Source organism: Vicia villosa, linkage group LG1, assembly GCF_029867415.1.
Source record: "Vicia villosa cultivar HV-30 ecotype Madison, WI linkage group LG1, Vvil1.0, whole genome shotgun sequence".
In the NCBI taxonomy this organism is placed as follows: Eukaryota; Viridiplantae; Streptophyta; class Magnoliopsida; order Fabales; family Fabaceae; genus Vicia; species Vicia villosa.
The window spans coordinates 59,419,533-59,442,634 of NC_081180.1; the positions used below are offsets into that span (position 1 = coordinate 59,419,533).

At 33.5% G+C, this 23,102-nt stretch overlaps 1 protein-coding gene across 1 annotated transcript; it reads left to right on the forward strand.

The window, feature by feature from the left end:
* The first annotated feature begins 13,790 nt into the window (after positions 1-13,790).
* LOC131607235 (protein SHORT-ROOT-like) lies at positions 13,791-15,763 on the forward strand. Its single transcript, XM_058879257.1, has one exon. It carries the CDS (start codon positions 13,900-13,902, stop codon positions 15,484-15,486), a length of 1,587 nt encoding a protein of 528 aa, XP_058735240.1. The 5' UTR covers positions 13,791-13,899; the 3' UTR covers positions 15,487-15,763.
* Positions 15,764-23,102: the final 7,339 nt, after the last annotated feature.

A 23,102-nucleotide genomic window follows, 5' to 3' on the forward strand; every position in this document is an offset into this window, starting at 1 on the left:
AGACAGGAAAAACTTATCTTATCATGCGTTTGGTTCACACAAAATCATTTATCACATCTAATGGTCAAAATTTAATCCTCTTATTTCTAATTTACAAAATTCTCCTACTTGATATATATATATATATATATATATATATATATATATATATATATATATATATATATATATATATATATATATATATATATATATATATATATATATATATATATATATATATATATATATATATATTTAATAATAAATTATTTTATGTATTCAAAAGTTGTTATCAACAAATAGAATATTTTGTGTCAAGTATACTAAGTTTTTTAATGTTATGTTGTAAGTTATAGTTTTTCAATCACTCAATATTACAAATATTATTTCCAAAAAATTATTTATAAAATTTTCACTTTAGAATATCATATCACTTATATAAAATTATAAGGTTAAAAATATAAACTATTAATAAAACATCTCCCCTCCCCTCGTGAATCATACATATTTTAACCAAAATCTCTCTCATCCCCTCTCCTCACCTCGTTTGAACCAAACATACATATAATTGAAAAAAATCTTTCCCCTCCTCTTCCCTTCCTTCCATTAAAATTTCTCTTCTCTCTTTCCCCTCATTTGAACCAAACATACCCTTAAAAGTAGCTTTAAGAAAATAAATTAAAGTATCATTTTGATCTAACCAAATTTAATTGTTTTTCATCAATTTCGACACTACGCCAAATTTGTCTTTTAGCAGTGCATCTACAAAACTGCTTTTATGAAAAGCGCTGATATAGGTTGTGCTAAAAACAAAACTAAAAAACAAGGGAAAAAAGCGCTGGTAAAGGGGGGGTACAAGAGCGCTTTTTGAAAGCGCTACTAAAGGGGGGGTTACGAGAGCGCTTTGTTAAAAGCGCTGGTAAAGGGGGGGCACGAGAGCGCTTTTTGAAAGCACTGCTAAAGGGGGGGTTACGAGAGCGCTTTGTTAAAAGCGCTGGTAAAGGGGGGGTTACGAGAGCGCTTTTCTACAAAGCGCTGTCTAAGGCCCTTAAATTAAAATAAAAAATAGAAATGAACCAGATTCAGTATTCTATTTTCACGAAACCAGAACTTCTTCTCCAAACGAAACGAACTCAGAGCCCTACGCCAAACCGCTCGCCGTCGTCGTCTCCGTTCGCTGCTCCGGTGGCCCTCCTTCGTCGCCGTCTCCGTCTCCATCTCTCTCCATTATCTCTATCTGAAGGTTAAGGTTATGGTTATTATAAATTACCAGTAAATTGAAAGCTGCAAAAGTGAGAAGAAGAAAAATCACAGGTATGTTTCTGAATTTGGTTTCTCCTTCTTCTGAGATTCTTTTGTTGAGTATCCGTATTTGCTCCGTGTGAATCCGCCGTGTGTGCTTGTTGAAGCAGTTTCTGTGCGTGAGTGATGGTGAGGATGAGTGTGAGTTGTGAGTGTATGTGTTGGTAGCTTTGATTGCTCGATTGATGCTTACCGGTAACGTTTCGGTAGTTTTTTTTGAATTTGCTTAGGTTTTTGGAGTGTTCATGCTGAAATTTTAGTGTTCATGCTCGAATTATGGTACTTAAATTATCTCTATCCTCAAATTATTATGAGAAAACTAAAAAATAGAAAGAAAATTATTGAATAAAATGACATAAATTATCGAGTTTCAATTGTTTTAGAAAAAAATTGGGTTTATTTTCAAGAACATTCTTTTCAAACAGTAACTTTTAACTATAATTTTATAGGTAAAAATAAACTATTAGATAAGGTATTTTTTCAATAAAGTAGATAGATTTTATTTTGCTAAAGAGCCAAAGTTAAAACAGATATATGACATCCTAGATTTGAATTTGAAACCTCAATGTATTATTTCTTTCTATTTTTTAGTTTTCTCATAAATTAACTGAGAGAGGATTCTAATTGAATTTTGAGAAGTTAATCATTTTCAATTAAGCTGAAACATTATAGTTATTTTTACTAGTGTCGATTGAGTGGTGAAGTTGAGATATCATGTCGAAATATGACAATCGGATCGGATTTTAATAAACCGAGAGCATTTTGAATGGATTTTCTGGAATATATCATTTTACTTGAATTATAATTGTTTTGCCAGTGTTGATAGAGTGGTGAAGTTAATTTACTTTGATATTCTATCATGCTGAGTTATATTTTAATGAACTGAGAAAAACTATAGGATTTTTGCAAGTGTCAACAACATAGTGGGATGAAGTCAAAAAGAGTTTATCATACCATGCCGGATTAATATGATTAATTAAATAGTAGTTATTTATGTTGTTTTTGTGAACTTGAATTGTATTTGTGTTGTTTTCTTTATTGTAGGAGCCCTGCTTGTTGTCGCATATACGGGTTTACAACAAGTATGTGCTCGAGTGGGAAATTGCAGTGGGTTTACGGTACAAGGTTAGTGGCTGATAGTTTGTTAAATTAATTACCACTGCCAATTGATACAATTCTTCTCATGTGTAGTTTATAGCTTAATAAAATTTAATTACTTACTAATTCACTTCTTTCCTTTGAATTAGTAGCGTTTCCCGGCCTAGTTCGACGTACAACGCTCATTCTCTGCGTTTTCTTGAATTCAGTAAAATCCGAGGTAAATTTCTTTCTCAAATTACTTGTATCTGCAACACAAAGTTCCACAAACATATACACTAACTAAGTTCAACACAACACAACACAGCTAGTAATTTTTGACATATTTCTTTGTTTGTGCAAGACTTAAATTTATTACCTCAGCAACTTGAGTCTCTTTCATGTTAATGGTTATATACATATTGAAAAAACTTGTCAATTTTCAAAGCCTCAAGATATGCATCATCTTGTTCTTCTCTCAGCCTAAAATCTGCTCGAATCTTTTCGTCTCGCTTAAATAATATAATACAAGTTGTTTATAATTAGTTATTTATGTGTTTTATTTGAGTTAAAAAACCACATTTTCATATATTAACATTCTAGGTCTAGCACTTTTTTTCTTTTCTTTTAAGCGCTGCTATAGGGGATGCTACGAGAGCGCTTTTGGCGTACCAAAAAGCGTTGTCGTTACCTACGACAGTGCTGGCTTTGGCAACGCTTTTAAGCGCTCTAAAAGCCCAAAAAAAGCGCTCTAAAAGCTGCTGTTTGGCATAGTGCAATTTGTTTATTCTAGATTATTTGAGAAAAAAATTATTAAACCAAACCACACCAATGGTTATTGTTTATTGTCTTGAACTTATTTATATTTCTAGATACAATTTTCCACTAAAGAATACTCAAAGCATTCAATAAAGAGTAGTATTGTTTACATATAAATAGATTATAAATGTACAATAAACTGCACCGATAACTCCTTCTAAATGACAAAACATATTCTCTTTAAAAAATATTCATCGACCTATGAGACAAAACACTTAAATGCATGAATTTTGGAACTCTTTGTGAAAGATTCATTGTTTATGGTGATATGAAGCCAAAAGTGTCAAACACAAATAGTATAAAAATAATTGGTTATCTGAAACATTTTCTCTCGTGTGATCACTTTGATTGAAGCGAATTTGAGTGTTACTTGTTCCACTATAAGGCATTTGGCCCTCAATCTAAAAATGGCGAAACTCTAGTCCATATCACACATGCATGATTTCCTTCTACCTACTCGACACTAGAGCATCTGCTGACCTAAGTGTTGATATTCTTTCTTGGGGGTTGGTCTAGAATTTCACGCGTGCCTCTTTCAACACAAGTACATATACCCGCCTTAATATATAGAAATGACATCTCTAACAAGGTCATGGTGGTATTTGAAGCCTAAAATCTCCTTACAATGAACTTTGTGCTCCCCTAAAGGTATCCACATGCGCCTTACGACAAACAAGGAAAACCACATCAATAGAAAATAATGGACTCATAAGGTGATACCCAAGGATAATGCGGTAATATACTAATGAAATATGTTGGTCTAGCCCATCAATAAGAATTACTAAAAGAAAATATTGAGCATGCGCAACTTACAAGCACCCAAACATTATTTTCTATCTTGTGGTTATCTCAAACTAACTTCCATTTCCTAACACATTTTACTAAAAAAGGCACTCGACAAAACTGTTTGACTTTAGAGGGACGATGTCCTAGCTATTAAAACTGCTAAGGTCAAACATAGGAGTCATACCACATAGACCATCCAAAGTTTTGTTAAAATCAGAGTCTATACTATATATTCCACTTTCTCTTAATATATGATCTTGTAATGTCTGAGAGTTGACCTTGGAAGCCATAAAAGTATATCTATCGAGTACAAACCCAACCCCAAATTTAATAGGTAAAGAAGTCACTCTCCTTGGAAGGTCCCCAAATAAAGAACCTCCACCAACTACAATAAGACACAGGGTCGGCCCAACACATTTGGAGGCCTGAGGCAAATTAACTAAAATCATTTTAATAGTTAATATTAGATTAGTAAAATTATTAGTTTTTTTATTTAAATATTATTTTTCTTTATATTAGTAATAAAAAAGAAGATAAGTTATTATATTTTATACAAACGTAGTGAAAATATTAAAAATCCACAATTTATTAATGTTTTTATAAATTAAACTTTTTTATAAAATTATTATAATTGTGTAAATATATTAACAAATATTAAAAAAATATATTATTTTTTAATCATTTGTTATACTCATTAAAAACTTATAGATAAAGGAATGTAGTGCTCATTTGTTTCCCTTTATTTTCAAATCTCTTATTATTTATTTTGTTTTAGACTTTCCTTTTATTTTTGATATTACACTATTGATTAAAGTAATGATATAAACATTGTAATTAGTAACTAGCCATATTGGAAAACAACCACGTGACTACAAATTGCAATACACTCCTATATAATATTACTGATATAAATATAAAGTAGTAACTAGCCAAAGTAATAATATAGTATATACAGATGCAAATTAAAGTAGCATTTTATTTTAAAAAAATGAGGCCCTAGGCGGTGGCCTTGTTTGCCTATCCCTAGGGTCGGGCCTGATAAGACATTTGACCCTCCTTGGAAGTCACCCTCTTAATATAAATGCAATTCTTTATCAAAATAAGTAGTTTCTTTTTTCAAGTGAATCGGTTGGCACATCCTCAAGCCAAAAAAAGTTTAGCGATACCCATGGAGGATCGAAGTAAAAGAATCACACTTTGTGGATACCCTAGATTTGGAGGAAGGTGCATGAACTCAAAATACCTAACAACTTTCTGCATGGAAAACCACTCGATAAAATCTTTATTAAGACTAATAACCCTTCTAAGCAATTTCACACAATACCGACCTCCCAATGTTTGAAGGGAACAACCCCCAACTATGATTACTTCCTTCATATAAAAGTAAAAATATTTCATACTTAGGAGTGTTGAATTCAATACTTAATCATGGATTCGTCTCTCATATGATATCAAGGGTTAGCCACCTCCTGAGAATCCCCTATGACAATCTCATCATCAAGATACCAATCATGAAGAAGGAAAAGCTTTCAATTGTGTTTGATCTTATGAATAAGAAGGTGTAAGACAAGAGCAAAAAGGAGATGCTCCAACGGGTCTCCTTATTACACTCCCCAAGGTATAACTTGTCACCTAACCATAAAGAAACTCAAACCATATAGAAATAGATGGCCCGACACCAATTGATACCCCGACCCAAATTGAAAGTCATTAAAATATTTTGAAACACTTTATAAACTTAATTCTCTTTCCCCTGATCATTTTTTATCTCCACTCCTTTTTTTTATTTCATCTATTTATCTCACTCTTCCCACCATTTTTCTTTCTCTCTTTCCTTGTAACCGCTTACTGTCTCGCTCTTTCCCATGCAATATGGAGAGATTCATGATGGAAAAATGACTTCAAGCACAAGGGGGGGTGAATTGTGTTATTTAAAATTTGTGATTACTTTTATATTTTTCTCTATTAAGATCGTGTTAATAACTTCTTTAAGAGTAAATGGCACTTGAAATGAAGTAAATGGTAAATAGAAGAAAAATAATATAGAGCAAGGGTTAGAGATATTGCACCAGAAAGTTATCCGAGTTTGGCTGAACGTTGGTGTAGTCTTGTCCATAAGAGGTCTTCTTGATATTTTGACTTGAAAATTCTAGTAACAGAGGATCGATGTCGTATCGGATGTTATGACATCCACTACTGAAAAGATTATTAAATTAAGCAGTAAGTAAACAATAACAGTAAGGAACACAAGGAATTGTTTACCCAGTTCGGTGTACAACAACACCAACTCTGTGGGCTACCAAGCCAGGGAGGAAATCAACTATAAGCAATATTAATTCAGAGCTAAACTACCAGTTTACACCCCTCACTTAAAACTACCCAATGCAATTTCAATCTAATACTAGACCTGAGTTCCTACTCACTCCCCCTCAATCACAGCAGTGATAACAACCAAACAAACACAAATAAATTCAACTTGAAGACACACTTCAAACAAATCTTGATCTTGCTTAAAAGCTTCAATCAAGAGACACATCACTCGTGCTTAAAAGCTTAGAGTGACACAATAAGTTACAACTCAAAACACCATACTCCAATACAATTATCACAGTGACAATTAGTTGGCTCACAGTAGAACACTAAGAACAATAAACCCTAATGCACAGAATGCAGCATACTAAATTCTTCACGTAAACATCTCTGCCTCTTTAAGTAGGATTACCAATCTTCTTATAGGCAGAAAATGGGCCTTGGGCCTAACAAACACAAATTAGGGTTAACCAAGTTAACCTAATTTCCACATAATCAGGGTGTTAACACATATGTTGTAGACGAGACCTTCTACTGTTATCCACTCAGCACTAAATAGATAGTTTCCTAAAATATAGCCTGAGATAAATAAGGAAACATAACAGAAAATATAACAGCCACTGCTGTCTAATACTGATGACACAACATCCAACATGACATCCAACTAGATCATGTATTAGCTTAAACATTTAAATTCTGCAGAACACTACAAAAAGCATGTCATGACACCAGTCAAGACATCGGAACACACATGGATGTTTTACCATAAAATGAAGCCAATCATTAACATCTACATGACTATAAACTTTTGAGCTTTTACATGTTATGCCCACAAACCTTAATACAATCTGATCTTGAAATTTTTACAAGCTTATCCCCAACCAATGATAGATATTACCCCCATTCTAAGCTAATGAACCTTTTAAAGATTTATGACTTATCTCAATAACAAAAACAAAGCTTTTTACGACATAGCTCAAGAAACCAACCACGTAGATTTTATGAATTGTTTATCTCATGAACAGAACTCGGTCTCTCAAGAGTATCACACTCTTTAGAATTAAATAACAAACATAACCACTTATAATCTTTTCCTCGCAAAAAAATTTTCACTCAAAAGCACTAAGGCAACATTAGGTGAAGAGAAATATTTATAGAAAGAGGAAGAGAAATAGATAGATAAATTCCAAAGAAAATGTAAATCATTGGAAAGTGGCGTGAAATTAAGAGGAGACTAGCCTCCTTTATATAAGAGTTGTAAGACCATAAAAATAAATAATTCATGGGTCAAATAAATAAGCCAATCAATTGGCATAATGCTCCAATCGATTGTCCAAGTCATCTTTAAACGATTACCATGCCCTAATAGGAAATATTGGATATAGAGCTGTTGCAGGCCAATAAGGTGTTGTCCTAATTGGTTTTTTTGTCAATTATCCCTTCTCCAATCGATTGTCTTAATGCCCCAATCGATTGGTTGGCTCGAAAAAGTTGTTCCTATCGATTGGCACAAGTTATCAATTGATTAGTTAAAAATATCTTTGAACAACTTCTTAATCACTTGGCTTGGCTTAGAATTTTTTTTAAAGATAAATACTTTTTTAAGAAATATTTTGTAAGGTATGTGTGTGTGTGTGTGTGTGTGTGTGTGTGTGTGTGTGAGAGAGAGAGAGAGAGAGAGAGAGAGAGAGAGTCGCTTTATTATTTAAGAGTTATTCGTTACTTTTGCAAAACCCAGGCCACTCAGACAGACTAACAAGACCTGATGAACTTTCAATTTTTTTATCTGAGGCTTCAAGATTTTTTGTTGGATTGCTTTTGATCATACAATAACTTTAATATTGAGTCTCTTGTTGATGAGGCGTGAGATGTTTCTCTGATTAGGTCACCATTATCAAGGTTAAAAGCTACTGCCACCGACTTTAATTATTATTGTCGTCTTGAAAACTTCATATGGGTCTTTAGAGAAACTTTCAGCTTTATACTTGTAAGTACATAGATCTACATTCTCCCCCTTTTTGATGATTAAAACGCATCTCTCGGGGAGTTGGTAAAAGAAAAAACATATTTATGTTTGAAGTGATTAAACTCCCCCTCAATTAAGCAGAAAGTATATTTTACTTCCCCCTGAGTGTATACTTCACCCCCTTGGTCAAAATAAAAAAGGTGTATAAAAGCCATGCAATGCCAAAAGTAAAAGATGGAAACATAAGCACATAGATCAACATTAGCACATAGGCATTTTAGTTCATGCATGATTTGTTTATGAAAAATAAGTTTTCTTTAGGAAGAGGTTTAGTAAAAATATCTGCAAGTTATTTAGATGAAGTTACAAATTCAAGTACGTAATCCCCTTTTTTAACATGATCCTTAGTAAAATGGTATCTAACTTCAATATGTTTAGCTCGAGAGTGAAGTATCATGTTTTTTTAGGTTTATGGCACTCATATTTTTGCATCTAATTAGGATAGCTCCAAGATTGACGTCATAGTCACTGAATTGTTTCATCCAAATAATTTGAGTGCAACAACTACTCATAACAACATATTCTGCCTCAAATGTGGATAGCATTACACTTGCTTGTTTCTTTCTATGCCATGAGACAAGCAAGTTCCCAATCTAACACCCAGCAAAATCGAAGTCAGAGTACCGAACTAAGTCATAATCCTCCCCTTAGGGTACCATAAACCTATTTGTTGTGTTCCAAATAGATATTTCATGGTGCATTTGGGCCTAATGAGATATGATTCTTTTAGGGATGCTTAACAGCATGCACACATGTCGATAACAAACATTATATCATGATGTGATGCAATTAAATAGAGAAGAGAACCTATCATACCCCGATACCTACTTTCTTCTACTGGTTTTCCATCGTCGTCCTTGTCACGATTGCATGAGGTTGACATTGGGGTTGCTATTATCTTGGACTTCTCCATGTCGAGTCTCTTTAATAGTTCTTTATAATATTTAGCTTGATTTATAAAGGTTCCTTAATTAGTTTGATGAATTTGAAGTCTTAGGAAATATTTGAGCTCCCCCATAATTAATATTTCAAATTCATTCTGCACCATTTTAGAAAATTCTCTGCACAAGGATTTTTTAGTAGCATCAAAGATGATATTTGAGCTCCCTCATCATTGACATTTCGAATTCATTCTACATCATTTTATAAAATTCAAGCTAGGTTTTCTTGATAAAAAGAGTTCTATCAGTTTATCCTATATGGAACCTGTTTTCAAGCAATAATTAACTTAAGCGGTCATACCAAGTTCTATGGGCTTGTTTCAGTCTATATATTGCCTTATTAAGCTTGAAAACATGATCTAGAAAGGTTGAGTTGATAAAAGATGGAGGATGATCAACAAATACCTCCTATTGGATGTAACCATTTAGAAAAATGCTTTTTACACCCATTTGAAATAATTTGAAATTTATGATGTAAGAGAAATCTAATAACATCCTTATGGCTTCTAATCTAGCTACAAGAGCATATATTTCATCAAAATATAGTCCTTTATGTTTAACGTATCCTTTCGCAATGAGTCTATATTTATTTCTTAAGGAATTTCCATCTTCATCCAACTTGTTGCAAAAGACCTATCGGGTACCAATTACTAGATTAGCTGAGGCTTTGGGAACAAGTTCCCAAATGTTATTTTGCTCAAATTGATTTCACTCCTCTTGCATGGCAAGAGACAACTTTAGTCTAATATAGCTTCGTTGATTCCGATTGGTTCAATTTATGAAACAAAAGCCACATAATTACATACCTTGATATGGCAGTGTTGAGATGCAACTCCCTTAGAAATATCTCCATTAACATTCTGAATGGGATGGTCCTTAATAGTCTTCCATTGATTCTCTTAATTTGACTTATTGAATATTTCTATTAGGACTTTGGACTTCATTTTGTCTTTGATTTTTTACTTTCACTTGATTTTCATCTTCCAATGGTGTTCTTTAAGGTATACCTACAAAATTAGCGACCTCTATTTCTAGTTTCTACCAACTAGGCTTTAGTTCACCAAAAGTAATATGTATGAGTTCTTCCATAGTCATGGTATTTTTGAAAACAAGTTTTAAAAGGATTTTCATCAAGATTCTTTATAGACCTTGCATGTAGAGGAATTAAACAAGCTCTATTACCATTGTTACACAACTTACTTAATATTAAGTAACTTTTGCAATAAAACTTTAATTAATAAAAACAACTAAAGGGTAAGATTAGGAATCTTACCAAAAATCAAAGAGTCGATGATTTTTTCTTGTTGTTATTATGCAAAGAGATTTAATCCCTCTTGTTGGTATTCATCGGTACATTTTGGTTTATCTCCAAAGCAATTCGCCCCGTTAGGCCTTGTGCTGGAGGGTTTGAGTGAATTCCAGTTTCTCTTTCTAAAGCACCCCCCCCCCTTTTGGGCCTCATGCTTGAGGGGTTGTGTGCATTTCAATCTCTCTCTCTCTCTAAAGCACTTTGCCCCTTTGGACCATATACTTGAGGAGCTATGTGCATTCCAGTCTCTCCCCTGAAACACTTCTCTCCCTTTATACATCATACTTAAAGAGATGTGTACATTCTAGTCTTTTTTAGAGTCAGGTGCAAACTCAAATATGGATTAATTGGGTCGGATATGAAACCCGAGCATATATTGTTCCCAACACAAATGGGCCAAAGCAAACATGCCCATATATGAGGTTCCCAAAGCAAATATGCCGATACTTACTTTCTTCTACTGGTTTTCCATCTTCGTCCTTGTCAAGATTGCATGAGGTTGACATTGGGGTTGTTATTATCTTGGGCTTCTTCGTGTCGAGTCTCTTTAATAGTTCTTTATAATATTTAGCTTGATTTATGAAGGTTCCTTCACTACTTTGATTGATTTGAAGTCTTAGGAAATATTTGACCTCCCCCATGATTAATATTTCAAATTCATTCCACACCATTTTAGAAAATTCCCTGCACGAGGATTTGTTAGTATCATCAGAGATGATATTTGAGGTCCCTCATCATTGACATTTCGAATTCATTCCACATCATTTTAGAAAATTCAAGCTAGGTTTTCTTGACGAAAAGAGTTTTATCAGTTTATCCTATATGGAACCTGTTTTCAAGCAATAATTTACTTAAGCGGTCATACCAAGTTCTAGGGACTTGTTTCAGTCTATATAGTGCCTTATTAAGCTTGAAAACATGATCTAGAAAGGTTGGGTTGATAAAAGCTGGAGAATGATCAACAAATATCTCCTCTTGGACGTAACCATTTAGAAAAATGTTTTTTACACCCATTTGAAATAATTTGAAATTTATGATGCTAGAGAAAGCTAATAACATCCTTATGGCTTCTAATCTAGCTACAAGAGCATATTTTTCATCAAAATATATTCCTTTATGTTTATTGTATCCTTTTGCAACGAGTCTATATTTATTTCTTAAGGAATTTTCATCTTCATCTAACTTGTTGCAAAAGACCCATCGGGTACCAATTACTATATTAGCCAAAGCTTTAGGAACAAGTTTCCAAATGTTATTTCATTCAAATTAATTTAACTCCTCTTGCATAGCAATAGACCAATGTTCGTCTAATATAACTTCGTCTAAAACACTTCTCTCCCTTTAAACATCATACTTGAGGAGCAGTGTGCATTCTAGTCTTTTTTAGAGTCAGGTGCAAACCCGAACATGGAATAATTGGGTCGGATATGAAACCCGAGCGTAAATTGTTCCCAACACAAATGGGCCAAAGCAAACATGCCCATATATGGTAGACACATCCAATTGATAACATATTCACTTCAGTAAGTGGGTGTAGCTTTAAGAGGATATTAGTTATCATAAATGGCCTATCTCTCAGGTAAAAAAAAATTAGAGATTTAATGCTCATTCATTGTTATTTGCTAAATAGAGAGACAAATACTATAATGAAAAATGAATTAACCATAAGAAACTACAAATCTAAAAGACCTTATTAAAAGTGGCAATCCTACACATTTAAAACATATTTTTTATACCATTCACATCCAGATAAAACACTCATTAAATTTCAAGTTTGTGTATTCTAAGTGTACAAATTTAAAAAATACTAAAATGTACATAATTTTTTATGTAAAAAAAAAAAAGAAAAAAATAGTTGGGTAGAAATTTGGCAGAGTTTGGAAAGCGATTAGGAGGCAGAGAACGTGAGTGGGTTATGTTGGTTGTGCTACTGCTGCTGCTATGAAATGATGATAGTGGGTTTGTTTGATGATGATGACTCACGCCGGCAGCTTTTTTACTCTCTCAATTGCCACGCCTGCTCCCACTCACTCATCTTACTAATTCACTATTTCTTTTTAGTAGTATTATTTCTCTCTTAAAAAAAGCTAATCCACTAACATCTCTTCTTTTTTATTTCTCATCTTTTTGTCAGACAATTCTATTCTAAACACCACCTAGCTAGGACATGCTTCCTATTTATTTGACCAGAATAAGTAATTACTCTTCTCTTTCAAGTTTTTACAATAAGCCCTCTCCCAATAAAATAATACTATAACCTAGAAAAGAAAACTCCACTGCCATATTATTCCCCCATATCATCGATTACACAAAAAGGAATGGGAATTAAATTATTCAATGAGCATGTCAAATATGCAATGAATATGAATATTATTTTAAACTTTGAGTGAAAGGGTTAAATATTGATCTTCAAAACATATTATAAATACTATCAATTAAAACTTTTTTTTTTCTAATTGATGGATACGTACATCTACAAAATTGTAAAATGTCACAATGTGACATATCTTGTAAAAATGGTATAAGAATGTCACATCACATTTTATAATGTCAAATGTGACATTTTATGTTAAAATGTTATGTCATATCCTTTAAATATAATAGAAATTAACAGAAATTTTTATTAAAAACAACATTTCATAATTTTTATAATGTATTATCAATTTTAAAAATATAAAAAATTATTTTAATGGATACTTACAATTTAGTAAGTAGTTTGTTTATTTATTCTTAAAATTTTACTAAAAATTCAAAAGGAGAAAGAATAAAGAATTTTAATTTCCCCTAAAATATCTAATCTAGAGAATAAGAAATTTATTTATTTATTTTAAATAAAAATTAAAATTAAAAACTCACGTACCAATATCTTATATGATCTCTTTTTCATATAAAAATATGTTGTCCTCTTTAATCTAATGTTTCTTATTTTGTATTTTATTATAAGTTGTTTTTCAATATAAATTAATCATTAATATTATGTATTAAATATATTTAAAATATTTATTATTTTATTTTCATTAATTTTTATATTTATCTTACTGAGACAATTTTATAAAATTTTAATTTTTGTTTCTCATACAATTATAATTATTTATTTTTTGAATACTATTAATCAAAATCATGAGTATCTGAATCCTTTCTTACACCTACATATTATTTTCTTAATATTTATTAAAAATAAACCTATTCTTATAAGGTAAAAAGAATGTATCCAAATTGAATAGCTTGAAATCATACGTATAGTGCTCCCAACTCCCACAGTTAAAAACACATCACTAGGGCCATCCATTGCTTGTGCTGAGAAACAACAACTATATTGGTTTTGGTGTATCTATCTATTTGGTTAAATGGATACATTGTTTAGGCTAGTCAATTTTCAACAACAACAACAACATCATCAATATCAACCCGATCCTACTTCCCTCAACTCCACCACCACCTTAACAACATCTAGCAGCTCTAGATCCTCAAGACAAACCACAACAACAACCACAAACTATCATTATTACCAACATCAAGAAGAAGACGAAGAATGCTTCAACAACTTCTATTACATGGATCATAACAATACCAATGATGAAGACTTATCTTCCTCTTCTTCTAAACAACACTACTACAATTATCCTTATGATCAACAACAAACTCACCCTCATCATCATCATGTATCCACTACTACAATCACTACTTCTTCTCCAAACACAAACTTTAATACTATTAACACCCCCACCACCACTGATATTAACTGCTCATTCTCACCCACTCAAGAATATTTCAACTTCGACTTCTCCTCCGGTAACTCATGGTCGCAAAACATTCTCCTTGAAACCGCACGTGCCATTTCCGACAACGACACAAACCGAATCCAACAACTCATGTGGATGCTCAACGAGCTTAGTTCACCTTACGGCGATACAGATCAAAAACTCTCAGCATATTTCCTCCAAGCTTTGTTCAGCCGCATGAACGATGCAGGTGACAGAACCTACAAAACCTTAACATTCGCGTCTGAGAAAACATGTTCCTTCGACTCAACGAGGAAGATGTTGTTGAAGTTCCAAGAAGTTAGTCCATGGACTACGTTTGGACACGTGGCGTCCAATGGTGCTATCTTGGAAGCATTAGAAGGTAACCCTAAACTTCACATAATTGATATCAGCAACACGTATTGCACTCAATGGCCAACGCTTCTCGAAGCGTTGGCCACTCGCTCCGACGATACACCGCACCTCCGTTTAACCACGGTAGTCACAGCCGTCAGTGGTGGCTCCGTTCAGAAAGTCATGAAGGAAATCGGAGCAAGGATGGAGAAATTCGCGAGGCTCATGGGAGTTCCGTTTAAGTTCAAAATCATTTTCAGTGATCTAAGGGAGTTGAATTTAAGAGAGTTGGATATTAAAGAGGATGAAGCTTTGGCTATAAATTGTGTTAACTCTTTGCATTCAATTTCCGGCGCCGGGAACCACCGTGATAGTTTGATTAATTTTCTTCGTGGACTAGAGCCTAGGGTTATGACGGTGGTGGAAGAGGAAGCTGATTTAGAACATTGTTTTGGCTCAGATTTCGTGGAAGGTTTTGGAGAGAGTTTGAGATGGTTTAGGGTTTTTTTCGAAGCACTTGAAGAGAGTTTTTCGAGAACCAGTTGTGAGAGGTTGATGCTTGAAAGAGAAGCAGGGAGAGGAATTGTTGATTTGGTTGCTTGTGATGCTTTTGAGTCAGTGGAGAGACGCGAAACGGCGGCGCGGTGGAGGAGGCGTTTGCAACGTGGAGGGTTTACTACGGCGGCATTCAGCGAAGAGGTTTGTGATGATGTGAGAGCGTTGTTGAGGAGGTATAGAGAAGGGTGGTCCTTGACACCGTGCTCCGCTGCTGATGACGGAATATTTTTGTCGTGGAAGGATAAGCCGGTGGTGTGGGCCAGTGTATGGAGGCCTTGACTGACGTACGGTGGCTGTGACGTCGTGGGTGACTCGCACGTGTTTTATGTTTTTTTGGCACGTGCGTTTGGGATTAATTAGTTGAGAGATAATTTTCTGTGTTATATTATATATACTATGGGTTCCTTTTTCTTTTTTCGAAATATATAAGTTTGGTAATTAATTTAGGGAAGCATAATAGGAATGATTAAAAGGATTTGCTTGTATTAAAAAGGAATTTAACGACGTAAAATTTTTTTTGTGACATTTCATGATTTATTTTTATTTGCAAAGGAATAGGGTTTGTATGGTCTTTGATATTTAATTTGTACTATGAAATACTAAATATATAAAGTAATTTTTCGTCTAAATTTATTCTTGTCGTGAATAATAGTTTTGAGTTAAATTTTTATATATTATATTTAGATCTCAAGAAATCAAAATCATTAAATTTTAAAAAATGTATGATTAAAATTGTCCCATTAAATCAGCTTATTAGGGTCTGTTTGGTAAAAATAGCGGTTGACTGGGTTGATGACTGATAGTTTATAGCTTATGACTGATGGTTGAGACTGATAATTGATAAACTAATTAAATTCTTTGGTAAAATTAGCGGTTCAAATAACATATAAATATAAAATGACATAAAAGATATTTGATACATAATTATTTAATTTAAAATTAAAATAAATTATAAAAGATAAAATGATTATGCAAAAAAATAAGGATAAAAAAGGAAGAAAAAATGATAAGCTATAAGCCATAAGCTAAAACGCTATTTGAAATAGCGTCTGTAAAATAAACTATAAGCTAGTAAAATTAACTATAAACTAGTGGTTAAAAGACCGTTATCAAACAGGTCTAAATTGTCATATAAGCTTATAAGCTATAAGACATAAGACATAAACTCAAAATTATGTCTTAACAAACATAGCCTTAGATAGTTGAGCAAATAGTGGAGATTAAAATTGTAAAGGAGACATGAGACAAATTCAATAAGGCATATAGTGGAAACGAAAACTTCAACAAATATTGCAAATGAGCGAAAGTGAATCAGTTGTAGAATTCTTTTTAAGACCGGTGTTAATAACAATCCAAATGAAGGTGTGCATTACTTCGAAAACTCCCTTTTACTTTGGTTAAAAAGGGGGTTTATCCCGATTTAATAGGCGAGGTAACAGAGGACGTCATGAAAACTTGTCACTTTTTTCCTCGGTTATAGATCCATCGACGAAAAATTTGTATTAGGCATGAGTTCGATCCCATACAATAGCAATATCGTATTTTATAGAAAACATAAGTTTTCCTTTTAGTGATAAAATCTACCATATAAGAACGTAAGATGTTCTGGAAAAGCCAATTATACCTTTTTGACTCCAAGAACTTCTTTTTTTAATTTTCAAGGTTAAATCAGTCTAAACAAATTACCTTTATTAATTGATTTCTCTCTACTTAATGCAACTTTTGAACTGAAAAGTCAAACGGAAAAGATGAATAATATTAATGCATTAAATTATAATTCCCCCATATTCTCTCTTTTTCATCCTCACCCTTTCTCTCTCAATTTCGCTCTTCCTCTCCATTTGCCGCTCACTGTTCCTCATTCTCTCCATTTTGCCGAAAAACATGCTCACCGTTCCTCCTTTGCTCGATGAATCGGTTCCACCGTATGTATTTTGCCACCAATGTCGCTATTTTCATCAAGGTATGTTCAATGTTGAAGATTTATGGTTTTAGGGTTTATATGTTTTGTTGATCGGGGATTTTCTTACGGTGTTGATTTTTTGAACTGTGTTTTTTTAGGCTGAAGATGATAAACCTGGTTATATTGTAAGGATTGTCGAGTTCTTCGAATATGAAGACAAAGATCTATTTTACCGCTTAATGGTTTTACAGAGCCGGGGATATTGTAAGATTTTGTTAATGATTTTTTTGTGTGACTGTTTATATTTGATGGGTCATGTTTGATTTTGGAGATTTGAATGCGTGTTGTAGGTTATTGAGATTCATTTAGAGCTTATTGAAAAGAAGAGGGTCTTTATATCTTGATGTAAGTGTTGTTTTGTAGCATTTGGTTTGTGTAGATTGTAATTTTAAGGTTCAACGGTTTTATATGTTTGAGAATTTAATAATAATCATTGAATTTATATTTAATGGTTGAGATTAAAAAATATTTTTAAAATTATATTAATGACTTTTCTTTCCTCTTAATGGCACATAATTTGAAAACAATAATTTAATCTCAACATTTCCTTTTTAAATCTGTTGGGTCTTATTCATTCTCATATAACTTACTCATTTTTAATATATATATATATATATATATATATATATATATATATATATATATATATATATATATATATATATATATATATATATATATATATATATATATATGAGGATGGATATTAAGTTATTAACACTTACTCAACATCTTGACCATTAACTCTCTCTGTCTCTCTCTCATTCATATTTAATAAAAAATTCATTCCTAAATAATAATAATGCTTTGTCCCTTCACTCGTACACTTTTAATAAATTAATCTTTTAAAATGTTTTGTTGCAATAAGTTAGTCTTTTCATTTTGTAAATTTTTTTATAGAAGAAAAACACTTACTTCACTTCATTAATAATAAGAGAAAGAATACAGATTGGTACATCGGTAAAAACCTGAAAACTAGCAAACGATGTGGCCGCCTGAACTAAGACCAGAGCAACTTCATTAGCTTGTCTTTTAATGAACTTAACATGAGAGTTCCTAAACAAAGATGCTAGTATGCGTTTACATTCTAAAGTAATAGCACCACAATCTGTATTGTTTGGAAGGATCCTATTCACATTACCCACAACACTTTTAGCATCCAATTCAAAATCCACATTATCATAATCAAGCTCATGCACCCATTTGATAGAATAAAAGATCCCCATAGCTTCCCCTACGGCAACTTCAAAAAAAGGGGAAAACCACTATGTTCTGGATGCGATAAAAGAACCTTTTTCGTCTCTAATACATGCACCAATACCCACTTTGTTGTTAGAAAAGGAGGCATCAATGTTACATTTGAGACGACCAAACACCGGCTTGCTCCAAGTCATATCAACAAAAGTATTAGTTGGGGATTTAAAAGAGTTCCTTGTCGTCTGGGCATTTCTCCAACCGAATAATAGATTCATAGCTTGATTACATATGTTGTCTTTGGATTCTTCAGTTTGATTCCATAACAGATTATTTTTGCACTTCCATTGACTCCATAAGATTGTAGAGAATGCGGCTTGTTCCTCTTGGTTGGCAACGTGTAAAAAGGAGAGCACAATCGAAGCTACGGGAACTTGGAAATTCTGCATAGGATTTAATTTCGACCATAACCCCACACTTTCCCAACAGCCCGAGCTTTTAGAACAATGGAAGAAAATATGATGATAGCTCTCTTCCTCCAAACCACAAATACCACAGGTATTCGGGCAATCTATACCTTTATTTCTAAGTCGGGCTCTGGTGGGGATAGAGTTTCTACAAAGCTGCCATATAAATCCCAATTCTCATCCGCTATGAGGTGAGAGGTATCTATAACTTCGTTGATACAATAACGGTACGCACTCCTCATGGAGTAATTACGATTTCTGTCAAACTTCCAAATCATTCTATCCATGTGGACCGCTTTGAATAATAGATTATTAAATACTTTCTTCACAGCAGCCCTCCCTACTAAAGGTAGAATCAGATCGGGAGACCATGACTTAGAATTAGAACTCATTAAGTCTGCAACTTTCAGCCTAGTAATAATTGGGTTGTTTAGCCACGGATTAATCAAAGAAGTGTCGTCATGTAACCAATTCCGACCCCAGACAAGAATATTTTCTCCCGACCCAATGCTCCACTTATAACCTCCTCGAATCATAAATTTAGCACTCCATAAACTTCTCCAAAACGTAGCTTGGGTTATGCCCAATGCCTGAATCCATAAAACCGCAGTTGGGAAAATATCTCGCTTTAAACAGTTTAGTAACAAGGTTATTAGGATTTGTCATAAGGTTGCAAGCCTGTTTACCTAACATTGCATAGTTGAAAGCACTGAGATTTCTAAAACCCATACCGCCGTCTCTCTTAGATATAGACAATTTATCTCAAGACATCCAATTAAAACCTTTGCCCCTATTCTGGTTATGGCCCCACCAAAAACAATTCATCATTCTCTCAATCCTGTCACTTATAGATGAAGGTATTAAAAAGTACTCATAATATACGGAGGAGTAGCTTATGACACGGACTTGATGAGGGTTTCTCTATCTGCTTGAGAAAGGCTTCTGCTGCTCCAGGAGTTTATCTTTTTCCAAACTCTATCTTTGATATACTTGAAAGTTTCTTTCCTGCTTCTACCAATCATAGAAGGAACACCGAGATAATTACCCGTCCCTAACACTTGTCGAACCCCTAATGTAACACCCTTCTAAAAACCCCCACGAAAAATATAATAAATATCAGAGTAATTATACAACAAGGATGTTACAATTAATAAAATAAATAAAATACCAAGTCGTTTGTCATGCTTTATTAGAATTAAACCAAATATCAAAACATGTGTTTAGCACAGCGGAAACTCATTTTAACAATTTTAAGAAACATATCTAAACAAATCAACAATACATAATCCATAACCAATAATGGCAACGATGTATATCAAGTAACTCTAAGACTATCGACCCCCAGTGTTACAAGATCAGAGCATGACCGACACGACTCCACATAACCGGATAAACTCTACGAGTCATCCTCACCGATCGTTTAAACCGCTACTTCAATCTGAAATCATAAAAGTAAGGGTGAGACTACATCATAAGTAAATAGCATTATAAATCATCAGATATAGAATTTCATAAGCAATTATCCACCCTACTTAGCATATTCAGATTTATCAATTCATACCAATCACAAGCACAAGTCAAAAGTATGCACCAATAACACCACACAATCATAACACCGGATTTCATCCTGACATGTCACAATTTATACAAAGACCATGCAGACTCTTATGCATGTGGTACCAAAATTCGTGAATCACATTCACAGGACTTCTCTCTTTGATACTGCCCTTTAGTCGCTCACACCCCATATGGGCACACGACTACTGCCTTATCGCTCACACCCCACATGGGCACACGATGACTGCCTGCTAATCTCCGCACAATGGGAATTAGCCGTCAAGGATCCGTTCATCAACGAGTCCAATGCAAATGATTTATGAATGAATGCACACATGTCACATACTTATATCATCATCAATCCGATGCTTAACATTGCTTTATCACATCTTACCAATAACGTCACAACAAGTATGTACATGTATCATGCATCATTCAAAACAAATCAATCTTCATCATTCATCAAAGCACATGATAACAACATTTACCATGAATAACATCCATCTGCATCATCATTTATCAAAACACATGATAACCATATTTACCACGAACAACATCCATTTGCATAACAAGCAGAAGCAATCACATTATAATAACACATATCATTGCACATATACAATCATGCAAACAACAATTCATTGCACCTCATCAACTATGCAAAACAAGAATAAACCACTTTTGAAGAAAACGATACTTTTCAAAATGAAATCAAGTTATTGTTGTTTTCTTTACTTTATATCGTAGAGTATTTAATTTAAGAAACAACGTCCAAAACGGCGTCTAAAACGGACTTACGGTTTGAAAATTAGAAGCTTTTAAAGTTAGAGTAGTTTTCAAAACATGCTGCTGGAATTTGTACTGGAACCCGGTTCGTCCCACATGGGAACCGGTTCCTGGACCCAAAATTGCTGTTTTTAACGCTCTAACACAGTGGAACCCGGTTCCTCCCACATGGGAACTGGTTCCCACGAATCCAGTAGCTGAAAAACATGATTTTTAAGACTTTTATGCATCCCAACCACATACCAACTCATACCATTACGAAATTGATCATCAATAACATCAAAATACTCCAATTACATGATTCTAATACACAAACAACAAACCATAACACCCTGTAACAATACTACATCATCAATTGCAAGCAATTCATCAAATCATACATGTTAGTGTTGGAATTTCACAAAACCTAACATCCCAAATAGAGACTCTAATTCCTTAATTCAATCCTATCATCATCAAAATCATAATACTATATAATTATAGTAATCACCCCTTACCTCAGAGTCGAATCTTTGAAGGTCTTCTTCTCCTTTGGCTCTTCTCTCTTTCACGTACTCTTCAGTTCTCAGACTTCTGTCCCTTTTGCCTCTAACCTTCTCTTTTCCCAATTTCCTTTATTTTCATCATTTCACTATTTTAAAAAAAAAAGGATAATTAGTTAGTAAGGCCTCTCCATTGGCACCTCCCTTTTTACTAACTACGTCATGGCCCAATAACAATAATTCCCGTAATTCTTCCAAAAATCCAATTTTAATTACTGAATAATTAAATAATTTCCGAATAATTAATTTAACTTGATTAAATTAATTCATGAAATTACGGGGTGTTACAACTCTCCCCCACTAAAAGAGTTTTCGTCCTCGAAAACATACTCCAAGTGAAAAGTTCCGGATAAGAGTCCTTCATCTGACTCTCCCGTTCCCCGTTAACACCTTCTTAGTCGAGTCTAAAAATTCATCTGACATAACCAACATAAGCATGCCTCATGCATTCCATCTCAGCTCTTACGTCGCATTTTACCATTCAAAATATACCACTCGCTATATCTCCAAAAGGTTAACAACGATAGAACATTGAGGTACAACCCATACAATACACTCAATCACTAAATAATATAATTACACAACCATGGTATGACCACCCCGATTAACACTGCAGTAAGGCATTCCATCTACCAAACGTACCAACCTTAGACACACCTTTCCATATGAGCGATAAAACAATACTTACACTTTTCACCAATTGCTTCCTTCAAGAAACTCGATAATAACATTCCTATACCATTGAATTTCAACTATCTGACTCCTCTCAAGTCATACCAGAAATTATCCAACACGTTATATTCCGCTTTTGCTGCACTATTTTGATTACTCATTACAATCGTCATTACCAATTAGATTTCTCAGTCTTACCCAATTCCAACTCTCTTTACTCATTCGTTCAAGAATCCTTCTTTTTCATACATGGTACTAATCTACCACCTAGCAATACTTACTCACACTTAAAACAAAGTCCTGATTTACTTCCTCTATTTAAACATTCCAACCATCAGAATGAGTACACACAAGTAATTATAATCACACTCATCCTCCTTAATATACCATTGCTTATAAAATAGCTCAAACTGAAGCCCCCTCTTCTCCAAGAATTAAATCAACTTCGTTCTTCATAGAGTATAATTCCTCATTATATATGGAAATCTACAATAATACCTTACAACAGTACAAAATTATTATAGCATCATATAGTATACACTCATCGCCTTAACTTCGCTGAATACATACTCGTTAACTAAGTACATCCATAATAACATACTCATCATCTCGGCAATTATTCAAAAGAGTTCTAATTCCCTAGCACGACATCCTTACATCCACTAGATTCTAAATCTATCATATATATCAATTCATGTTCTCTACGTAGGCTCCCGG